Raw genomic sequence first — 18,163 nt, 5'->3', positions numbered from 1 at the left:
AGATTCTCAGTGCTGTGCTTTAACCCGCTGCGCCACCAGGGAGGGCCGAGAGTACTGTTTTTTTTTTTTTAAGATTTATTTATTCATACAGAACTGGGGTACAGGCTAGAGGCTCAGAGGCGGCGAGAAGCTTCACCAGAGACAGAGTGGGGAGCAGAACAGACAGATCTACGAAGTACACTGCTGAGGGGAGCAGCGGGTGGGTCAGGAGAGGGTCTGCCAGCCATGTGGTCACCTCCGGGGCAGGTGGGAATCGAACTCATGCGGAAGTGGCTTTAGCTTCTCAGTGCTGCGCTTTAACCCGCTGCGCCACCAGGGAGGGCCTGAGAGAGTACTTTTACCATGAGAATGTTTGCCCTACCTTTGTGGTAATTCCAAAAGAAGTACCTTGTCTGTCTTACCATAGTTTTCTTTAAACTAAGAGGAGTGACCCATGTATAATTCTCTGTCTTCAACTCACCAGCCAGGTTTATGTCTTGCTCATTTTCTATCCCCAATGATGGGGAAAACAGCACTGACCTATCATTCTGAAAAAAAAAAACAGTCCCCAGTGAAGCTAAGTTTCTCTGTCACGGCCTCGCCAGCTCTGGGCCCCATCCACCCCTCCAGGCTTAGCTGATTTTGATAAACAAAATATCTAAGTTGTGTCCTGCATGGCACACCTCCAGTTCTATACCACGCTCTCACATGTTTCATGTGACCAGGCCTTCACTCCTGCTGTGCCCTCTAGCAGGTAGCTTCTCTTCATTCTTGCTCTGAGGTTCCATGTTCACCTGAAGTGCTGATCCAGACTCCTCAAAGCCCCCTCTGCCAGGTTCCCCAGGCCTGTTATTACAGCATTTAGGGTAATAATTGTACAGCCATATGCACAGATTCAGCTAAAAGCCACTGCCGCCATATTTTGTCTTACTTCTCAACATAGACAATGTCTCACAGTCAAAAACAGCAGTCTAAGAGCTCACGTTGCGTCATTTCTTATATAGGCCCCACCCTGTTCCCAACATCACCCCCTCCCCCCCACCCCCTCGTGGACTTCATAGGTCTGGCGATCCCGGCTTGTTTCAGGGGCTCCCCCACTAGAGGGCATAATGTCCGCCGGCGGGGACATGCAAATTCTTGCTCTAAAGCCAGCCTTCGAGGAGGCTTCTCTCTTCTACTCGGCCTTGAGTCTTTATCTCAAGGTCCAAGGCCTCCAGCATCCCACAATACCTTGCCTGGTACGTTCACTCTCAGCCCTGCAACGACTGCACAGCTGCTCGTGGGAGCGCTGGAGGGAAGTTTGTCCCACTTAGGCATCCGGCACTCTGAAGTCGTTGCTAGGCGCCGATATTTGCTTCTTTACATCTGATTGGACTTCTCTCAAAGTAGAGGCGGGATTTTGCCGTGATGCGCATGCGTGCAGCAAAGGATGGAGGAGTCGGAACCCGAGCGGAAGGTTGGGAGCGAGGCTGGGGTCCGCGCGGGTGGGGAGCGATAGAGAAGATTGGGGGAGGGGGTACCGAGCCTGACTGGAGTGTATCCACAGCGGGTTCGGAGCGATGAGGCCACTGCCTCAGGAAGCCTCTCCGAAGCAGAGGATGAGGACGATGACGACTACGTGCCATACGTGCCACTACGACAACGTCGGCAGTTGTTGGTGAGGCCGGCTCTGGAGGGTGGGTGTGAGATGGCGATTCTCGGTGGAATGGGGGGCGGGGGTGGGAGGGAGGCGGTTATCATCGGCTGTGCAGGTCAGGTGGTGAGGTATCCAGTCAGAAGAGGGACTGGCGACCTGATGTGAGGCAGCTCGGCGCCTCAGAGCACGAGACCCTCTTTCAGAAGCCAAGGTCCTGATGAAGTCCCTGAGCCCAATGCCCTGCTCTGTCCTGGGCTTGGCTCTAAGGGGCACTCGTGGAACCTCAGCTCCAGAAGCTGCTGCAGCGAAGGCGCAAGGGAACTACAGAGGAAGAGCAGCAGGACAGCGGAAGTGAGCCCCGGGGAGATGAGGATGACATCCCACTCGGCCCCCAGTCTAACGTCAGCCTCCTGGATCAGCACCAACACCTCAAAGAGAAGGCTGAAGGTGGGCTGCGCGACCAGGTGGAGGCTTACTTTGGCCAATTGCTTTGGTGTCTGTTTCACCTTGTGCTTTTTTTCTTTAGCCCGCAAGGAATCTGCCAAGGAGAAGCAGCTGAAGGAAGAAGAGAAGATCCTGGAGAGTGTGGCTGAGGGCCGAGGTATGGTTCTGGCCTGGTCAGGGAGAAGGTGGACTGTCTCCTCCCTCCAGGCTGGCTGTGTCTCAAGGGCCCTGGCCTCTGAGAAGCAGGTGCCAGCCCTGAGCCGCATCTCTCTCCTCAGCCTTGATGTCAGTGAAGGAGATGGCTAAGGGAATCACATATGATGATCCAATCAAAACCAGGTATATGTCCTTCCAGTCTGTAGCAAGCCAGTCACCCTTTTAATAGTATGTAGCTGTGACTTGCAGGGGCACCCCAAAGCCAGCTGTCCCCCTCTTGACTGCTACCGCTTACCCATAGTTGGACACCTCCCCGTTATGTCCTGAGCATGTCTGAAGAGCGCCATGAGCGTGTACGGAAGAAGTACCACATCCTAGTGGAAGGAGATGGTATTCCACCACCCATCAAGAGCTTCAAGGAGATGAAGTTTCCTGCAGGTACCTGGGAGCTGAGAGGGGTGCCACAGTTTGATAGTAATACTTGTGAGGTTATATCCCCCACCAGCTGCAGCATTGGGTCTCACCAGCAGATGAAGGGATTTGAGGAGGTCTTTTAGTTCCCCCAGCTGGATACACTCACTTCCCTTTGCCATTAGGCAGCGTTAAGGGACAACTGACATTGGCCTTGGGCTGACCTGCTTTATTTTCGGGCCCTAGACAAGTATGCTTGTTTGTCTGTCTCTTACTAATGGTGTCATTATTTATGCTTGAAAGTGATGGTTTAGAGACCCAGTAAGGTATCCTTAAGACACAAGGTGACACACGGTTGTTTTCCGTAGCCATCCTGAGAGGTCTGAAGAAGAAAGGCATACACCATCCGACACCCATTCAGATCCAGGGTATCCCCACCATGTAAGTGTGAACCTAGGGAGGGTGGTGATGAAGAGACGCCATCTCTAGGTTGCTGTCTGGAGAAACTGGGCTGAACCTCACCCTCAGGCCTGTTTTCTCCCCACAGTCTGTCCGGCCGTGATATGATAGGTATTGCTTTTACGGGTTCAGGCAAGACGCTGGTGTTCACATTACCCGTCATCATGTTTTGCCTCGAACAAGAAAAAAGGTTACCTTTCTCCAAGCGGGAGGGGCCCTACGGACTCATTATCTGCCCGTCGGTAAGATAGGTTGGCCTGGGGGGCAGAGCAGACACGGGACCAACTTCTGGTGCCAGCCTCTGCTCCTGTGCTGCAGCGGGAGCTGGCCCGGCAGACCCATGGCATCCTAGAGTATTACTGCCGCCTGCTGCAGGAGGACAGCTCGCCACTCCTGCGCTGTGCTCTCTGCATCGGGGGCATGTCCGTCAAAGAACAGATGGAGACCATCCGACAGTGAGCACTCTCACCCCATGCGCCTCCTCAACGCCCCTAGACCAACTAAAGGGCCCTTGGCATGAGCCATTCCACAGAGCCTTGGAGGCCTCCTGGAGGCCCAGGCCTCTAGGAGCTTCTAGTTGAGTAGAGTCCTGTTGGTGGAGCAGAGGAATGTCAGTTATCGGGAGCACAGCAGATAGAGTGAGGGCATCTCAGGTCGGGGGGGCACGGCATTCTTAGGCAGAAGGCACAGAGGTGAAGGGGCTACCAAGTGTCCCCCAAAAAGTTCTTCAGTTGGCCTGTCTAAGGTATTGAGCAGGCTGCAGCAGTCCCAGGACAGCTATGTCTGTATGTGTGGCAGGGTAATGGGAGGGCTGAGGTGGTACTAGGTGCGGAGAGGCATCAAATGCCACCCTCTAGGTGGGGTGTGCGTGTGGTCCCTGCCTCAGGTTCTCTCCTGCTTCCCCAGTGGTGTGCACATGATGGTGGCCACCCCTGGGCGCCTCATGGATCTGCTGCAGAAGAAGATGGTCAGCCTAGACATCTGCCGCTACCTAGCCCTGGACGAGGCGGACCGCATGATCGACATGGGCTTCGAGGGTGATATCCGCACCATCTTCTCTTATTTCAAGGTGGCCGTTTCACCAGGCTGGGGCACTCCTGCCACTCTTCCGCCTCCCACCTCCCATCTCCTGTTCACCACATCTAACTGAGGAGGGCCTTGAGGCCTCTTACTGTCTACCACTGTCCCAGCTGCTTGACCTCCCCAGCACCCCCAGCCCTTTTCCAACCCTGTCTTCCCTTCAGGGCCAGCGGCAGACACTACTCTTCAGTGCTACCATGCCGAAGAAAATTCAGAACTTTGCCAAGAGTGCTCTGGTAAAGCCAGTCACCATCAATGTGGGGCGCGCTGGGGCCGCCAGTCTGGATGTCATCCAGGTGGGCAAGTCCTTCCAACAGGCACTCACGTGTGACAGCTGGGCCTGGCAAGGCCCCCAGTTTGATGAGAACAGGATGTGGCCCACCTTGTGGGCACTGAGGGTTTCATTCAAAGCCTCTACCCTTGGAAGGAAACATTCTTTGGGTGCCCAGCCCTTGGTGGCAAGAGGCTTCTGCTCACCTCCCAGTGGGGGTTGGGGGCCTGGTATCTGTGGCAAGACTGTGGCTGGGGACCCTGACCGCAGAACCACCTGGCCTTGCCCTTGTGATGGCAGGAGGTGGAATATGTCAAGGAAGAGGCCAAGATGGTGTACCTGCTCGAGTGCCTGCAGAAGACCCCCCCACCTGTGAGTGTAACCAGCAAGAGTGGCCCAGGACCCCTGGGATAAGAGGGAGAGACTGGTGGGGTGGGGCTCCCCATCCACCCCCATGACTAGAGTTGGCCTTCTTGGACAGGTGCTCATCTTTGCTGAGAAGAAGGCTGATGTGGATGCCATTCACGAGTACCTGCTCCTGAAGGGGGTTGAGGCCGTGGCCATCCATGGGGGCAAAGGTCAGGGTGGTGCATGCATTGCCATGGACAGTGCTCCCTGCTAGCAGCCCCCTTCCCTGGTTGGCCTGCCTGCCCCCACATCCTAGCCTCCTGCTTTCACTCTAACAGCTCCTGTTTTACCCTCCCAGACCAGGAGGAACGGACTAAGGCCATTGAGGCCTTCCGAGAAGGCAAGAAGGATGTCCTAGTGGCCACAGATGTAGCCTCCAAGGGCTTGGACTTCCCTGCCATCCAGCATGTTATCAACTATGACATGCCTGAAGAGATAGAGAATTATGGTGGGGAATTGGGGGCGCCAGGGGTGGGCACCAGGCCCAGCCCCTGAGCAGTGAACCAGAGCCATTGTTCTTCTGCAGTGCACCGGATTGGCCGCACTGGGCGTTCTGGAAATACGGGCATTGCCACTACCTTCATCAATAAGGCCTGTGGTGAGTGAGCCACCAGGGCCACCCAGCTGTCCCTTGGGTTCTCTGTGGCTACCCAGGCCCTGGGGTCTAGGGCTGGGGCTGACAGGTCCTCACCACCCCCATACCCACAGATGAGTCTGTGCTGATGGATCTCAAAGCCCTGCTCCTGGAGGCCAAGCAGAAGGTGCCTCCTGTGCTACAAGTGCTGCACTGTGGGGACGAGTCCATGCTGGACATTGGAGGTGACTGCCGAGTTGGGGGTGCTAGTTGCATGGGGCTGGGGGTGCATGTGGAAACCCCTTGAAGCAATTCCAAGCTACACGTCACAGTTCTGGAGGTTTAGAGGGGCAGGGTCTTGTTTGTGGAGCCTGGTCCCTGAGCACACTGACCTCCCCCATATCCTTTTAGGAGAGCGTGGCTGTGCCTTCTGTGGGGGCCTGGGCCATCGGATCACCGACTGCCCCAAACTTGAGGCTATGCAGACCAAACAGGTCAGCAACATCGGCCGCAAGGACTACCTGGCCCACAGCTCCATGGACTTCTGAGCCATCTGACATCCCTTCTCTCCAAGAGGCCTCGGTCCCTGGGACCCCTGCCGCCTACCATACACACCAGCCCCCTGGACAAGAAGCCAGCATCCTTAGCCCAGCTGGCCTGGGCTGGACCAGGCCGGGCCTGGCTACATGCTCCCTGTGGCCCCCAGAATTACTATTTTTGCGCCCCTTTATCCCAGCTGCCATTAAAGCACAAACTTCTCTGGTCTCAGCCTGGACTCTTTGTCTCACGTTGCCTGCTCCCAGTTTCCTGGGCAGACCTCACACTGACCTCCAGACCCCTACAAGGCGGCAGCTTCCACCACCACTGTCAATACCCAGCTTGCTAGTACTTGGTTATGGCAGGAGCTGCCAGGAGTCGGGAGTGGGAGAACCATGATCTTGGTCCCCTGGCCTACCTGGTTTGGGCATTGGAAGTTGCTACAGTGGTGGACAGGGAGGGGAAATTATCAGGTTTTTTGGTCTCTGGTTGGCTTTCATTATCTCCAAACCTGCCCAAGCTCACTCTTCCTGTCAGTTGTATGAAACTTCTGGGGCCTCTTGGGAGGTAGCTTCCAGCCTCAGACTCCCTTGCTTACTTGACTGCCTGTGTGGGCACCTGGTACGGAATCCCTCTGTTCCATTGACTGAGGGCAACGGGTATCAAGATGGCTTCCCAGGCATAAGCACCCTCTGACCGCAACCTGTGCCCAGCTCTCTGTAAAACCTGAGCTCCAGGCAGCTAGGAAGCCCACTATTGAGCAGGAGAGGCCGGGCGTGGGCGAATGTGGGCAGCAGTCACAAGGCTGCTGACAGACTGACCAGTATCCCAGCACCTGACAAGAGACAGGCGGAGGAAGGGCTGTGGCGGTAGCTATGCCACCCATTTCCTCAGGGGCCTGGTGTTCTGTGTGAGGCCAGTGCTTATCCCAGGAGGATGCAGTTGCACAAGGTATGATCATGTCACTTGGTGTTTGGCCTTGAGCCAGTTACTTAACATTTTGGAGCCTCAATTTCCTCATTGTTGTAAAACTTGCCTTTAGCATGGCAAGGCAAAAATATCACTGGCAAGAAGCAAAGCTTAAAAGGAGCATGTGAGCTCCCCAGGGACCCGATGGGGTGTGCCACCCACACTCACCTGGCCAGGGCTGGGCCTCGCCATGAGAACAGGGACACACTGCTGGGGCCTTTGTGCTCTCTTGACTTCATGGAGTGGTCAGGTCAGCCCTCCTGGAGAAAGAGGCAGCCCAGTGCCACAAAGAACAGTGGTGACTGCCCAAAAGGGACTGGAGCAGGCTGGAGGGTGGCAGGGGAGAGGTCAGAGCACCTCGGATCTAAGTCAACAAACCCAGGCTAGCACAGGGGAGCTGGAGAGTGTTTAGGAAGGAGAGAGAGGTCAATTCAGGGCTTGGTTTGTGGTCGGCAGAGAGGACTGCGGTGGGTGGTTGGAGTAATTAAAGGGGAGATACCCCAGTTGGCAAGGGATAGAGTTTTAGTATGGAAAGGAGTGAATGTGGGAAATACTCCCAAGGCACAGGAAAGTAGAGCAGGACTCAGTGAGACACAATGACCAAGAATTAGAAAGCCAGGAGTTTGCCAATTAGCCTGAGGAGGGGACTCTGGAGTGGGGATAATATTGTGGGAATGCCAGAGCCCCTGGCACAGGACAGAGGAGGGATGGAATCAAGACAGGGAGACAGTCTGCAGTCTGATATTCAGTCCCAGCTGACCTGGAAGCAGGTGAGGGTCAATTTGCCTTCTGGTGGCCCTTGCCAGGCACACATGCATACCTTGGACCAGCCAGAATCCCAAGAAGAAACCTGCAAGATCCACCCCTAATCCCCACTCTCTGCTAGCTCTTTTATCAGAGGAGGCTCCCCTCCCCCCAGCCCAGCAGCTGCCACTCTGGACAGAGGGAGGGGGAAGTGGCCAGAAGGGGAAGTGTGAGGAGTTCCCCTCCAGCCTGTCACCAGTCTCTTCAGGACCTCGGAGTGGCAGCCCTGAGGACTGGCCTTGAGTATGGAGCCTCTGGAGACACCGGTCAAGGACGGAATCCTCTACCAGCAGCATGTCAAGTTTGGCAAGGTGGGGACCCCGACTGCAAGACAGCTGACCAGGACAGTGGGCCCTACCCCAGCCTCATCAGGCCACCTGACTGAGGGGGCTGGGGAAGGGAGTCGGGTTGGGGGAGCTAGCCCAGGTGCGGGGGTGTGGAACAAAGCCTTTGCAGGCCTCTGTGAGCCCCTACCATGTGTAAAAATGGGCCGTCACAAGTTGGGAGGGTCTGGGAACCCAAACTAGGGCAGGGCTAAGTCGGGGGCTAATCAACCCATCAATCTCCTGCCCCATCAGGTCATGGCACCAAGGCCCCCTGAAAGGGCGAGGTGCTCAGTTGGAGGAGCCCCAGAGGTGGGGCCCCACCCTACAGAACTGAGGGCTCAGCTCCTCCCAGCGGTGTCACAGGACAGAGGGGGAGGTTTACTCCTCAGCCACAGGCCCTGCACCCCCTCAACACAGTAACAGCTGCTGGCCAGGCAGATAAACCGTCTGTTTCCTTTTCATGGTGCTATTTGCATGTTTCCTTTCTTGCCATCAAGAGCTTGAGGCCTCCCTCATGCCCCAGCCCCTGGTCCACAGCCCAAGAGACTTCTTTTGGGGGCTGGTGAGGGGCACCAACATAACAGCAGAGTTAAGTGGTCTGCTGTGGCCAACAAATCGTTTACAGACATAATATAGCAGAGAGCTTGTGTTCTCATGACCTTTTGTGCTGTGGACATCACAGGAAAGTGTAAGATAGAGTTGAATCCAGGGCTGACTGGCCCCCTGCAAGCTCCTTCCCCTATGGGCCAGCCCAACCAGCTAGACTAAGGCCTCCATCCCCGGAGCCCTCATTGCTGGGGAAGCAGAGGAAGCCTGAGAAGATAGGAGTCTTTGCCAAACCACCTGTGTGGGGTTAATCTGTGGAGATTAACTTCTTCCTCACTATCTCCCACAGAAGTCCTGGCGGAAGGTGTGGGCGCTGCTGTACGCAGGAAGCCCATCAGGTGTGGCCCGGCTGGAAAGCTGGGAGGTCCGGGATGGTGGCCTGGGGCCAGCAGGTGACAGGTCTGTGGGGCCTGGCCGGCGGGGGGAGCGGCGGATCATCCGCCTGGCTGACTGCGTGTCTGTGCTGCGAGCTGATGGTGAGAGCTGCCCCCGGGACACCAGTGCCTTCCTGCTTACCACCACTGAGCGAAGCCACCTGATGGCCTCACAGCACCGCCAGGAGTGGATGAACTCCATCTGCCAGCTGGCCTTCCCGGTGAGCGCAGGGAGGGAGGGCAGGGCAGACAGGGGCCAGCCCCATGGACACCCTCCTTGTCCCTCACAAATACTATATCCCCTCACATCCTGTCACTCAGAGAGTGCATGACAAGTACATAGGAGCCTGGGAAACCACCCAGAAATCCACAGAATAAACCTTGGATGGTCATATGTACTATAAAGAAAATAAAACACTGGAGTTGGCTCAGAGGTAAGGGGGGGATGAAGCACATTAGAAAAGATGGTTCAGGGAGGCCTCTTGGAGGGAACAGTGGGCCTACATCCTCAAGGACAAACAAGAGCCACCAGGCAAAGACCTGAGGATAGTGTACCACACACCAAGGTCTGAGGCTGTCCTGAACAGAGGAGGTGTGTGCAAAGGCCCTGAAGCAGGCCAGCATAGCTACAGGATGAGAAAAGACCCAAAAGGAGGCAAAGTGTCAGAGTCTGGAGGGAGCTTCAGGTTTGATTGTGAAGAAGAGGAGCCTTTGGTGTGAGTGAGATGGAGGTGTGTTGAACCAGGGACAGAGTTTTAAAACTTCACAGGGTCTGTGATGAACCAAAACAAAATGAGTCTGGAGGTTCCTCAAAAAGTTAGACATAGAGTTACCATATGACCCAGCAACTGCACTCCCTGGTATATACCAAAGTTCAAACTCTTGTTGAAATAGTTCAAACAAGACCTGTACAAGAATCTTGATAGCAGCACCAGTCACAATAGCCCAAAGGTATAAACAAGCATGAGGCCATCAGTTGACGAGCAAAGAGAAGTTATTTGGCCATAAAAATAAATTAAACACCAGCACATGTTTCACCCTTCTAAAGATAAGCTTTGCAAACATGATGCAAAGTGAAAGAAGCCAGACACAAAGGCCACCTAGTTTGACTCCCTTTACATGAAATGCCCAGAAGAGCAAATCCAAAGAAACAGGAAGCAACCTAGTAGTTATCAGGGGCAAAGGGGAAAGACATGGGAAGTGACAGCTCTCGGGTACCAGTTTTCCATTGGACGTCATGGAAAGTTCTGGGACTAGACAAAGGTGATGGTTACACAACCTTGTGACTCTTGTAAAAGCCACCCAAATATATGGGAAGCCCACGGGGATTACAACTGAGATGAAAAAAAAATGCATAAAATGATGTAAAAATAAGCTATTATATGATTTTTTTAAAAAACACCCAAATATATACTTTAAAGTGGTTAAAATAACCATTGTAATGTTATGCATCGAACAAAAATTTTTTCATTAAAAAAAAATTGAAATGACCGGGAACAAGGGCACTAGTGAGGAAACCATAGCATTTGACCTTGGCCATGATGCTGCATGCCAAGGAGATCATGATGGAGGTGCTGAGGGTCATACAGATCCCAAAGGTCATGAGGGGATGAGGGGAGTGGAGGGACCAGGTGGAGAAAAAGGCCTGAGAGAGATGGGAGATGCCAGCAGTGGCTTTCCAGTAAAGCACCTGCCTAGACTGGCAGGGACACTCACACAGCAGGCCCAGCCCTGGCCACACTCAGGCTTCTGGGGGACATCCTCTGGGTGCCCCCTGAACCTTCAGTGGGGAGCTAGTGAGAAAATAGGCTCAGACTATACCCGGGAAGCCCCAGGTGTCAGGCGCTGAGCTGGGACTGGCATCCACTCCCTGGGTGCCCTTGCTGTCCTGGAGTCCTGGGTTACTGATCCCCGGGAAAGAACGAAGAAGCAAAATAGGCTGACCGAGAACCTCTACCTTTACTCATTCCTCAGGGCACAGGGGAGTGCTCTTCAGGATCAGGGGAGGCAGAGGCTCCCAAGAGGGACCTGGTGCCCATGGAGGAGAACTCCATCTACTCCTCCTGGCAGGAAGGTGAGTTGGGCAGCCCCACCACCCCTCGTGCTGGGATCTCTGGGGAACCACTGGGGCCTGTACCTGCTGGTGGGTCCCTGCCCTCAAGGTCCCCTTGCCAGCAGGGGGTGAGTTTCCAGTGGTGGTGCAGAGAACCGAGGCTGCCGCCCGCTGCCAGCTGAAAGGGCCCTTCGTCCTGGTGCTGGGCCAGGACGCCATCCAGCTGAGAGAGTCCTCCAGCCCCCAGGCTCTCTATACCTGGCCCTACCGCTTCCTTCGCAAGTTCGGCTCAGACACAGTGAGTTGCTATGGGTGCCAACCCTGCAGGGACAGGTAGTGGGTGGCCGGCACTATGGTCTCCCAACCTCTGATCTGCCATGTCACCTGTGCCCAGGGTGTGTTCTCCTTTGAAGCTGGCCGCCGTTGCGACTCAGGTGAGGGCCTCTTCGCCTTCAGCAGCCCCCATGCCCGTGACTTGTATGCAGCCGTGGCCATTGCCATTGCCCGCCAACGGGATCAGCTACCAGGTCTGGCAGGAGCCCAGCCTTGCCCGCTGCCTCGGGCTATCTCCCTTCCCTCACTGGACCCCCCAGGAGAGCTTCAGGAGCTGCCACCTGGACATGAACCACCCAGCTCCTGGAGAGTGCGCCTGGCTGACCCAGGCCCACAGAGCCTGCCCTTGATTCTGAGCACAGAGCCCCTCGAAGAACCAGCAGCTGGGCTCTATGCCTCTGTGTGCAAGCAGGCTAGTGGACCTCCAGGCCCTGAGCACTTCTATGAGAACCTATGGAGGCTGGAGGCTGGCCCTGTGCCACCCAACAGTGGGGTGCCCGCTCAGGAAGGCTCCAGCAGCCGAAGTCCCCTGGCCAGCCCCATCTACCACAATAGTGAGGACCTGAGCTGGCCCAACCCAGCTAACGACAGCACCCTAGAGGCCCAATACCGGCGGCTGCTGGAGCTGGAGCTGGCCGACAACAGTGAGGAGAGTGGGGGTTCCAGTCGCCCTGGGTTGCAGATGGGCTTCAAGGCCAAGCTGGTGACACTGCTGAGCCGAGAGAAGAAGAAAGGTCCAGTGCCCTGTGACCGGCCCTGACCACCTTGGTGGCCTGGCAGAGGGAGATAAAGGTGCTGTCCCTGGGATAGGAGGGTGGGCAAAGGATGGACATCTGGTGACAAACCCCACTTCCACTGGGGCCTTCGGGCATGTGGCAGGCAACCCTGCTAAGCTCCTTCCCCCCACCATGTATAGAGTAGATGTGCTGATAATAAAATCTGGCTCCCTCTGTGTCCTGCCTCATGGCCCACAGTCCAAACCTCTTGGCTTCAGGTCCAGGCAGTGGGGCTCAGCCTCACTGGGCCCACAGAACCTCCCTTATGTGTGCTGCAGCCAATACCTGTGCCCCCGGCTGGGTTCCAGGGACAGACCTGACCTGGACCTGATCTCTGCCGCAGTGGGCTCATGGGCACTTAAGCAGATGGGCAGGAAGCAGATGATTATGGCCCGTGTGATCCTGTGCAGCAGAAAATAACTCAGTCAGGCAAAGAGGGAGACAAGGCCTGAGTGGGGCGCAGAGGGAAAGGCAGGGCTTTACCAGGTGAGGCTGAGGGTGAACCTGCTGGACTCAGAGACTGAGTTTGGCCAGGGATGGTGCTAGGCCCTGACCCTCCTGAGCTGGGCCTTATCCTCAGCAGAGGGACAGGCTCAAACTCTGAAATGTGTGGAGGCTGGATTTGAGGAAACTGTTTCAGAAACTGACTCTAGGTGTTAGGGATCCTGTGTAGAGAAGAGCAAGGAGTTCCTGATCAAGGAGGGTCTAGAAGGTTCTGATGTCCTACATAACAGGCCTTTATGTTTGTCTTCCATTACAGTGAAGAGATAGTTTTAATTTTCTGTTTGTTTCACTCCTGTGTCCCCATCTCCGAAAGATTTAAGTTTTGTGGGGCTTAAAGCTTGTGCAAGTTGGGGCTTCCTCCTTAAGGGATTTAACACAAAATTAGTTCTGAGTGGACATTTGTTTGGAATAAAAAAGCACACATGAGTCACATAGATATCACAAATTCCATAAAAATACAATTATACTGTCATTAATATGGAAACCAGGAAGTCTGAGCAAGAGAGGAGGTAAAGGGAGGGCTAGTGGGAGGGACTTAAAAGATGTGCACACCCTAAAGCACTTTCTTCTGCTGAGACTCAAAAATGCACATGTGCTTCTGGGGAACCTCAGGGCTCAGTCTCCTCAATTGTCAAGGATAAAGATCAGAGCCTCCATGGTGATTTAGGGTTAAGTTTCAGTGCTGTCATGCCTATGGCTGGAGTTGCCAGGGAGCTGACCCACATGGTGCAGCAGACCTCTCCTTTCTGGCTACTACTCCCCTCAGCAGTATGTTTCAGTTGATCAGCCTGTTCTGCTCCCCACTCTGTTTCTGGTGAATCCTCTCACACACACACCCCCCCCCGCTCCCCCCATGCCTCTGGCCTGCATCTCAGTTCTTAGTAAAAGAAGGGGGGGGGGGTTGGTAAACAGATTCATGCCACGCCTGTGTTCACTAGTATTTTGCCTTGTGTCTACCAGGTACCAGGCTCAGGGATGCAGCCAGGTTCTAGACAGCCACAGTCTCTAGAGACTTCAGTGCCTAAGTAACTCCAGGCTCTCCTGTTCCCATTCCTGGGGCGCTTACTCCCCTCAAGAGCCTGATGTCCTCATGTGACCCTGCCTCAGCCACCTATACCCTTGTTATGCCCTAAAGCTGTATTCATGACAGGAATGGTCCATATTTGGAATCTTATACCCAAGCATCCCTCTCTGGTCACCTCCTCTCCTTCCAGCCCACATTCTCCATCTACAGTCACCTACAGTGACTCTCTTCCCACAGCCTATTCAGGTATCATCCTGGATTCCATCCTTGCCTGACTGATTCTTTGTTCCACCATCAGAGTTAGTCTACCCCCTCTTTTCCCTCTTATTGACCCTGCAAACACCCCCATTCTGGAGTAAACCCAAATCTCCCCTGCGCCTGGGCTACCGCCCATGACTGGAGAAATTCCCCTAATCAAGTTGGACTGTATTCTCAGACCTCAAAAAGGAGGCTCTCCAAGCAGCTCTGTGTGCCAGAGTGGTTGCTAATCTCCCCAAGACTGTCACAGCTGCTTCTCTCTATCCCTGCCCTTACCCACCTCCCAGGTATTCAGGAGAAACAGTGGCCAACACCCACAAACACCCTCAACCTCCTCCCCCTCGTGTGCAGGTGCACCAGAATCTTCAGTCTCCTTCCCTCCCGATGAAGGACAATGTCCATTCCCCAAAATGAGCTCCACTCACAGCCTGGGAAAATGAGCTGTTCCCTCTCTCTTCCACCCATTAAGTCCATCATTATGTTATCATCACCATGTCCAGCCACATACACACTTGTTTTATAATATAACCTGTTAAAAAGAAAACTTCCCTTGGGCCTCCCTGGTGGTGCAAGGAGTTGAGGCTCAGCATTATGAAGCTGTCCGCAGCCACTGAAGCACAAATTCAATCCCCAGCCAGGGAGGTGACCCACATGGCACAGCAGACCTCTCCTGTCTCATCTGCTGCTCCCCTCAGCAGTGTGTTTCAGTTGATCTACCTGTTTGTTCCCCACTCCATCTCTGATGGGGTGAATCTTCTCACCCCCTGCACCTCTGGCCTGTACCCCAGTTCTTGTGTGCATAAATAAGTAAATCTTTAAAAAAAGAAAAGAAACCTTCCCTTGACCTCAAATTCTACTTCAGTCAACCTCCTCCCCAATTTCTCTGTTCCTCTTCACAGTGAAACTCCTCAAAGGACTTGTTGATTACTCTCATTTCCACTTTCTCAACTCCCATTCTCCAGACTCCTGGTGGTCCCCAATCTTGCATACACTGCTCTTATCAGGTTGTGTTGCCCCAAACAAAAGCAATCTTGACTCCCTTTGTGACTTGGACTCCCCAACTTTTCAGAGGCACTGGACATCCCTCCTTGAAATGCCATCTTCTCTTGGTTTTCTTCCTTCCTCTTGTTCTCTCCTTCCCAGCCTCTGCTGTTGCCACCTTTGCCAGAGTGCTGCCCAGGGCAGACCCAGTACAGTGCAAGCTTGGTGTCACAAGTGGAATCACCTGGGAGTTTTTTTTTTTTTAAGATTTATTTATTTGTGCATACAGAACTGTGGTACAGGCCAGAGGTGCGGGGGTGGGGGGTGAGAGAATTCACCAGAGACAGAGTGGGGAGCAGAACAGGCACTCAATGAGGTACACTGCTGAGGGGAGCAGCAAGCAGGTCAGGAGAGGTCTGCTGTGCCATGTGGTCACCTCCGGGACAGGAAGGGATCGAACTCATGCTGAAGTGGCTTTAGTTCCTTAGTACTGTGCTTGAACCCGCTGCGCCGCCAGGGAGAGCTCCACCTGGGAGCTTTTAAGGACGCCAATATCCAGACCCACACCTGGGAGCTCAGATTTCACCAGTCTAGCCAGGCATTTTATTGATTCCCTGAATGGTAGTATGTGTCCACGTGCACCGGTCAGTCTCCAGGTCTCACCATCTAAGAGCTGATGGCTCCCAAAGGTATTATTTTTCTTAAAGATTTACTTATTTATGCATAAAGAACTGGGGTACAGGCCAGAGGGATGGGGAGATGAGAGGATTCACCAGAGACAGAGACAGAGTAGGGAGCAGAACAGGCAAATGGACTGAAATATACTCTGAGGTGAGCCATGTGGGTCACCTCCCTGGCTGGGGATTGAATTCGTGCTACAGTGGCTTCAGACAGCTTCATAGTACTGCGCTTTAACCTGTTGTGCCACTAGGGAGGGCCCTGGCATGCTTTTTTTTTTTTTTTAATCAAAAGTCTAAGTTTCTTTGTTTAATGGCAATTCTGTTTGGTTCCAACCAGACTATGGGAGACCTTGCTTGGAGCTGCAGAGGTTCTTGACACCAGGGGGCACTGTGCCCTAGCCCAGGCTGCTCCTATGCAGAGGCTGCCTGTTCAGTGCCTCCCAGGCTCCAACCAAGGAATGGGACCCTGAGGTTTTCTGCTGGAGGAATGTCAAGACCTCTAGGTTGTCACTCCTTCTTTGCTCATTTGCTGTTTTCCACTCTCAAACCTTACTTCATCTTACTCATTCACACATGCCATGCAAAAACACTGAGGAAATGATGGTGGACAAGATAAGCCCCTGTTCTCAGAGGACTGACATTCATTGGGGACATAGGACCATGAAGAAACAAGCACTCACTATAAGTGCTGGGCGGGGGTTGGAGGGGGGCGAGGATCGGGAGGAATAAAACCAGGTAAGGGTTTATCCTGAGTTTATGATGCCCATGAGGTGGCAGGAGGGCAACCATTCTAGATGAGCTGACCAGGGCAGGCCTCTTGGAGGAGGTAGCATCGAGCAGAGACGTGAACAAAGCGAGTCTGTCTAGTGTAAAGGTTTCAAGCAGAAGGAATAACAAACACAAAGGGCCTTGGGGCAAGAATATGCTTGGCATGTTGGAGGAACTGTGTGGAGGCAAGTATGGCTGGAGTGCAATGAGCAAGGACAAACCTGGTAGGAGTGGAGCCAGTTTATTGGTGTCATGTATGTCGTAAAGACTAGTTTTATTTTTGGTATAAAGTGAGCCCCCTAGGATGCTAAAAACTGAGGGAAATATGGCATGATTTCTGCTTTAAAATACCACTTTTGGAGCCTCCCTTGTGGCACAGGAAGACACAGCACTATCAAGCTACTGCTAGCCACTGCAGCACGAGTTCAATCCTCGGCTGGCCAGGGATGTGACCCACATGGTACAGCAGACCCCTCCTGTCTCACCCACTGCTCCCCTCAGCAGTGTGTTTCAGTAGATCTGCCTGTTCTGCTCCCCAATGTCTCTGGTGAATCCTCTCACCCCCCACACCTCTGGCCTGTACCCCAGTTCTTGGACACATAAATAAATAAGTCTTTAAAATTATAAAATATTACTTTGGCTGCTGCATGGAGAAGACTCTGGAGTGGGCAAGGGTGGAAGCAGGGACACATCTGTTAGAAGACAGTTGAGATGTCCAGGCATGAGAATGAATGGCAGGGACGATGGTGGCAGCTGTGACCCAATGCAGAACATATTCTGAGGTGCAAGGGGCTGGGCGGGTATGGGATATGAGAGAGAAAAGAAAGGAAAAATAAATTCATAGTTGTTTAATCTGGGACATGATGATGTAAGCTATTTAATACAGTTCCAAATAGAAGGGTACTAGAGAGTGAATATGGCAGGGAAATATCTGGTGGCCATGTTGGGAGGGAGGTGAGGAGTCAACAAAAGCAATGGAAAAGGTGCAGTCAGTAGGGCAAGAGGGAAGCGTGAAGCCAGAGCTACTTCTAGGTTTGCTGAGAAGAAAGTGGAGAAACCACCACTGATGGGAGAAACTGAAGTTGACAGGATACCTTGAGAAGAGGGAATTAATTCAGAGGATTGGGGAGGACAAGAGTCAGACTGGAGTGGCTTCAGGAGAAAACAGGTGAAACAGAAAAACAGGTAACCACTTAAAGTAATCTGACTCAAAGGGGAGTACAATAAAAAGAGGGTGGTAGGAGAGGATGTGGTGTCAAGAGGGGACTGATTCCCTTAAAGATAAGACTCTCACGGCAGTTTGTGCAGGGAGGGGAGAAGAATAAGATGACTGTAGAGGGGGCCCTCCCTGGTGGCGCAGGCATTAAAGTCTCAGCACTCTCAGCCACTGCAGCAGGAGTTTGATCCCGGCCAGGGAGGTGACCCATGTGGCGTGGCAATGGCAGACCTCTCCTGACCCACCCACTGCCCCCTCAGCAGTGTATTTCAGTAGATCCTCCAGTTCTGCTCCCCACTCTGTCTGGTGAGTCCTCTCACACACACCCCACACCCCCCGCCCACCTCACAGCTCTGCCACCACAGCTCAGGGCCAACTGCACACGTTTGGGTACGGGCGTTTGGGAACTGGGCCCGTACTCCAGTTCTTGTACGCATAAATTAAAAAGGAAAAAAGATAACAGTAGAGGGCGGAGAAAGCAGTGACGATGTCTTAGGAACTGAGTACTCTGTCCCGGCTCCATGCTCCTTTAACCC

General features: G+C 53.7%; 2 protein-coding genes across 2 annotated transcripts; both read left to right on the top strand.

Moving 5' to 3' along the window:
- Positions 1 to 1,394: 1,394 nt before the first annotated feature.
- Positions 1,395 to 6,177, top strand: DDX41 (DEAD (Asp-Glu-Ala-Asp) box polypeptide 41). Its single transcript, XM_004679274.2, has 17 exons — positions 1,395 to 1,435; positions 1,526 to 1,636; positions 1,903 to 2,062; positions 2,142 to 2,216; positions 2,338 to 2,398; positions 2,517 to 2,653; positions 2,995 to 3,067; positions 3,174 to 3,327; positions 3,404 to 3,540; positions 3,992 to 4,154; positions 4,330 to 4,461; positions 4,737 to 4,808; positions 4,918 to 5,014; positions 5,143 to 5,292; positions 5,371 to 5,442; positions 5,553 to 5,663; positions 5,830 to 6,177. Exons 1-17 carry the CDS (start codon positions 1,409 to 1,411, stop codon positions 5,964 to 5,966), a joined length of 1,869 nt encoding a protein of 622 aa, XP_004679331.1. The 5' UTR covers positions 1,395 to 1,408; the 3' UTR covers positions 5,967 to 6,177.
- Positions 6,178 to 7,940: 1,763 nt separating this feature from the next.
- Positions 7,941 to 12,352, top strand: DOK3 (docking protein 3). Its single transcript, XM_004679273.2, has 5 exons — positions 7,941 to 8,039; positions 8,950 to 9,255; positions 11,009 to 11,108; positions 11,213 to 11,385; positions 11,482 to 12,352. The coding sequence occupies exons 1-5, from the start codon at positions 7,974 to 7,976 to the stop codon at positions 12,178 to 12,180; spliced, it is 1,344 nt and encodes a 447-aa protein (XP_004679330.1). The 5' UTR covers positions 7,941 to 7,973; the 3' UTR covers positions 12,181 to 12,352.
- The last annotated feature ends 5,811 nt before the right edge of the window (positions 12,353 to 18,163 follow it).

Source organism: Condylura cristata, unplaced genomic scaffold (genome assembly GCF_000260355.1).
Source record: "Condylura cristata isolate star-nosed mole 26May11 unplaced genomic scaffold, ConCri1.0 scaffold00008, whole genome shotgun sequence".
NCBI classification, from domain to species: domain Eukaryota; kingdom Metazoa; phylum Chordata; class Mammalia; order Eulipotyphla; family Talpidae; genus Condylura; species Condylura cristata.
Note: the sequence above shows the minus strand (reverse complement) of the source record. Positions and strands in the feature narration are given on the sequence as shown.

Excerpts from the sequence above, each read along its gene's own strand:
- DDX41 (XM_004679274.2), top strand. The coding sequence starts at position 1,409 with ATGGAGGAGTCGGAACCCGAGCGGAAG. Across the intron at positions 2,063-2,141 it reads CCTCAAAGAGAAGGCTGAAG|CCCGCAAGGAATCTGCCAAG; the intron begins GTGGGCTGCGCG and ends TTTTTTCTTTAG. Across the intron at positions 3,328-3,403 it reads GACTCATTATCTGCCCGTCG|CGGGAGCTGGCCCGGCAGAC; the intron begins GTAAGATAGGTT and ends CCTGTGCTGCAG.
- DOK3 (XM_004679273.2), top strand. The coding sequence starts at position 7,974 with ATGGAGCCTCTGGAGACACCGGTCAAGGACGGAATCCTCTACCAGCAG. Across the intron at positions 9,256-11,008 it reads TCTGCCAGCTGGCCTTCCCG|GGCACAGGGGAGTGCTCTTC; the intron begins GTGAGCGCAGGG and ends CTCATTCCTCAG. Across the intron at positions 11,386-11,481 it reads GCAAGTTCGGCTCAGACACA|GGTGTGTTCTCCTTTGAAGC; the intron begins GTGAGTTGCTAT and ends ACCTGTGCCCAG.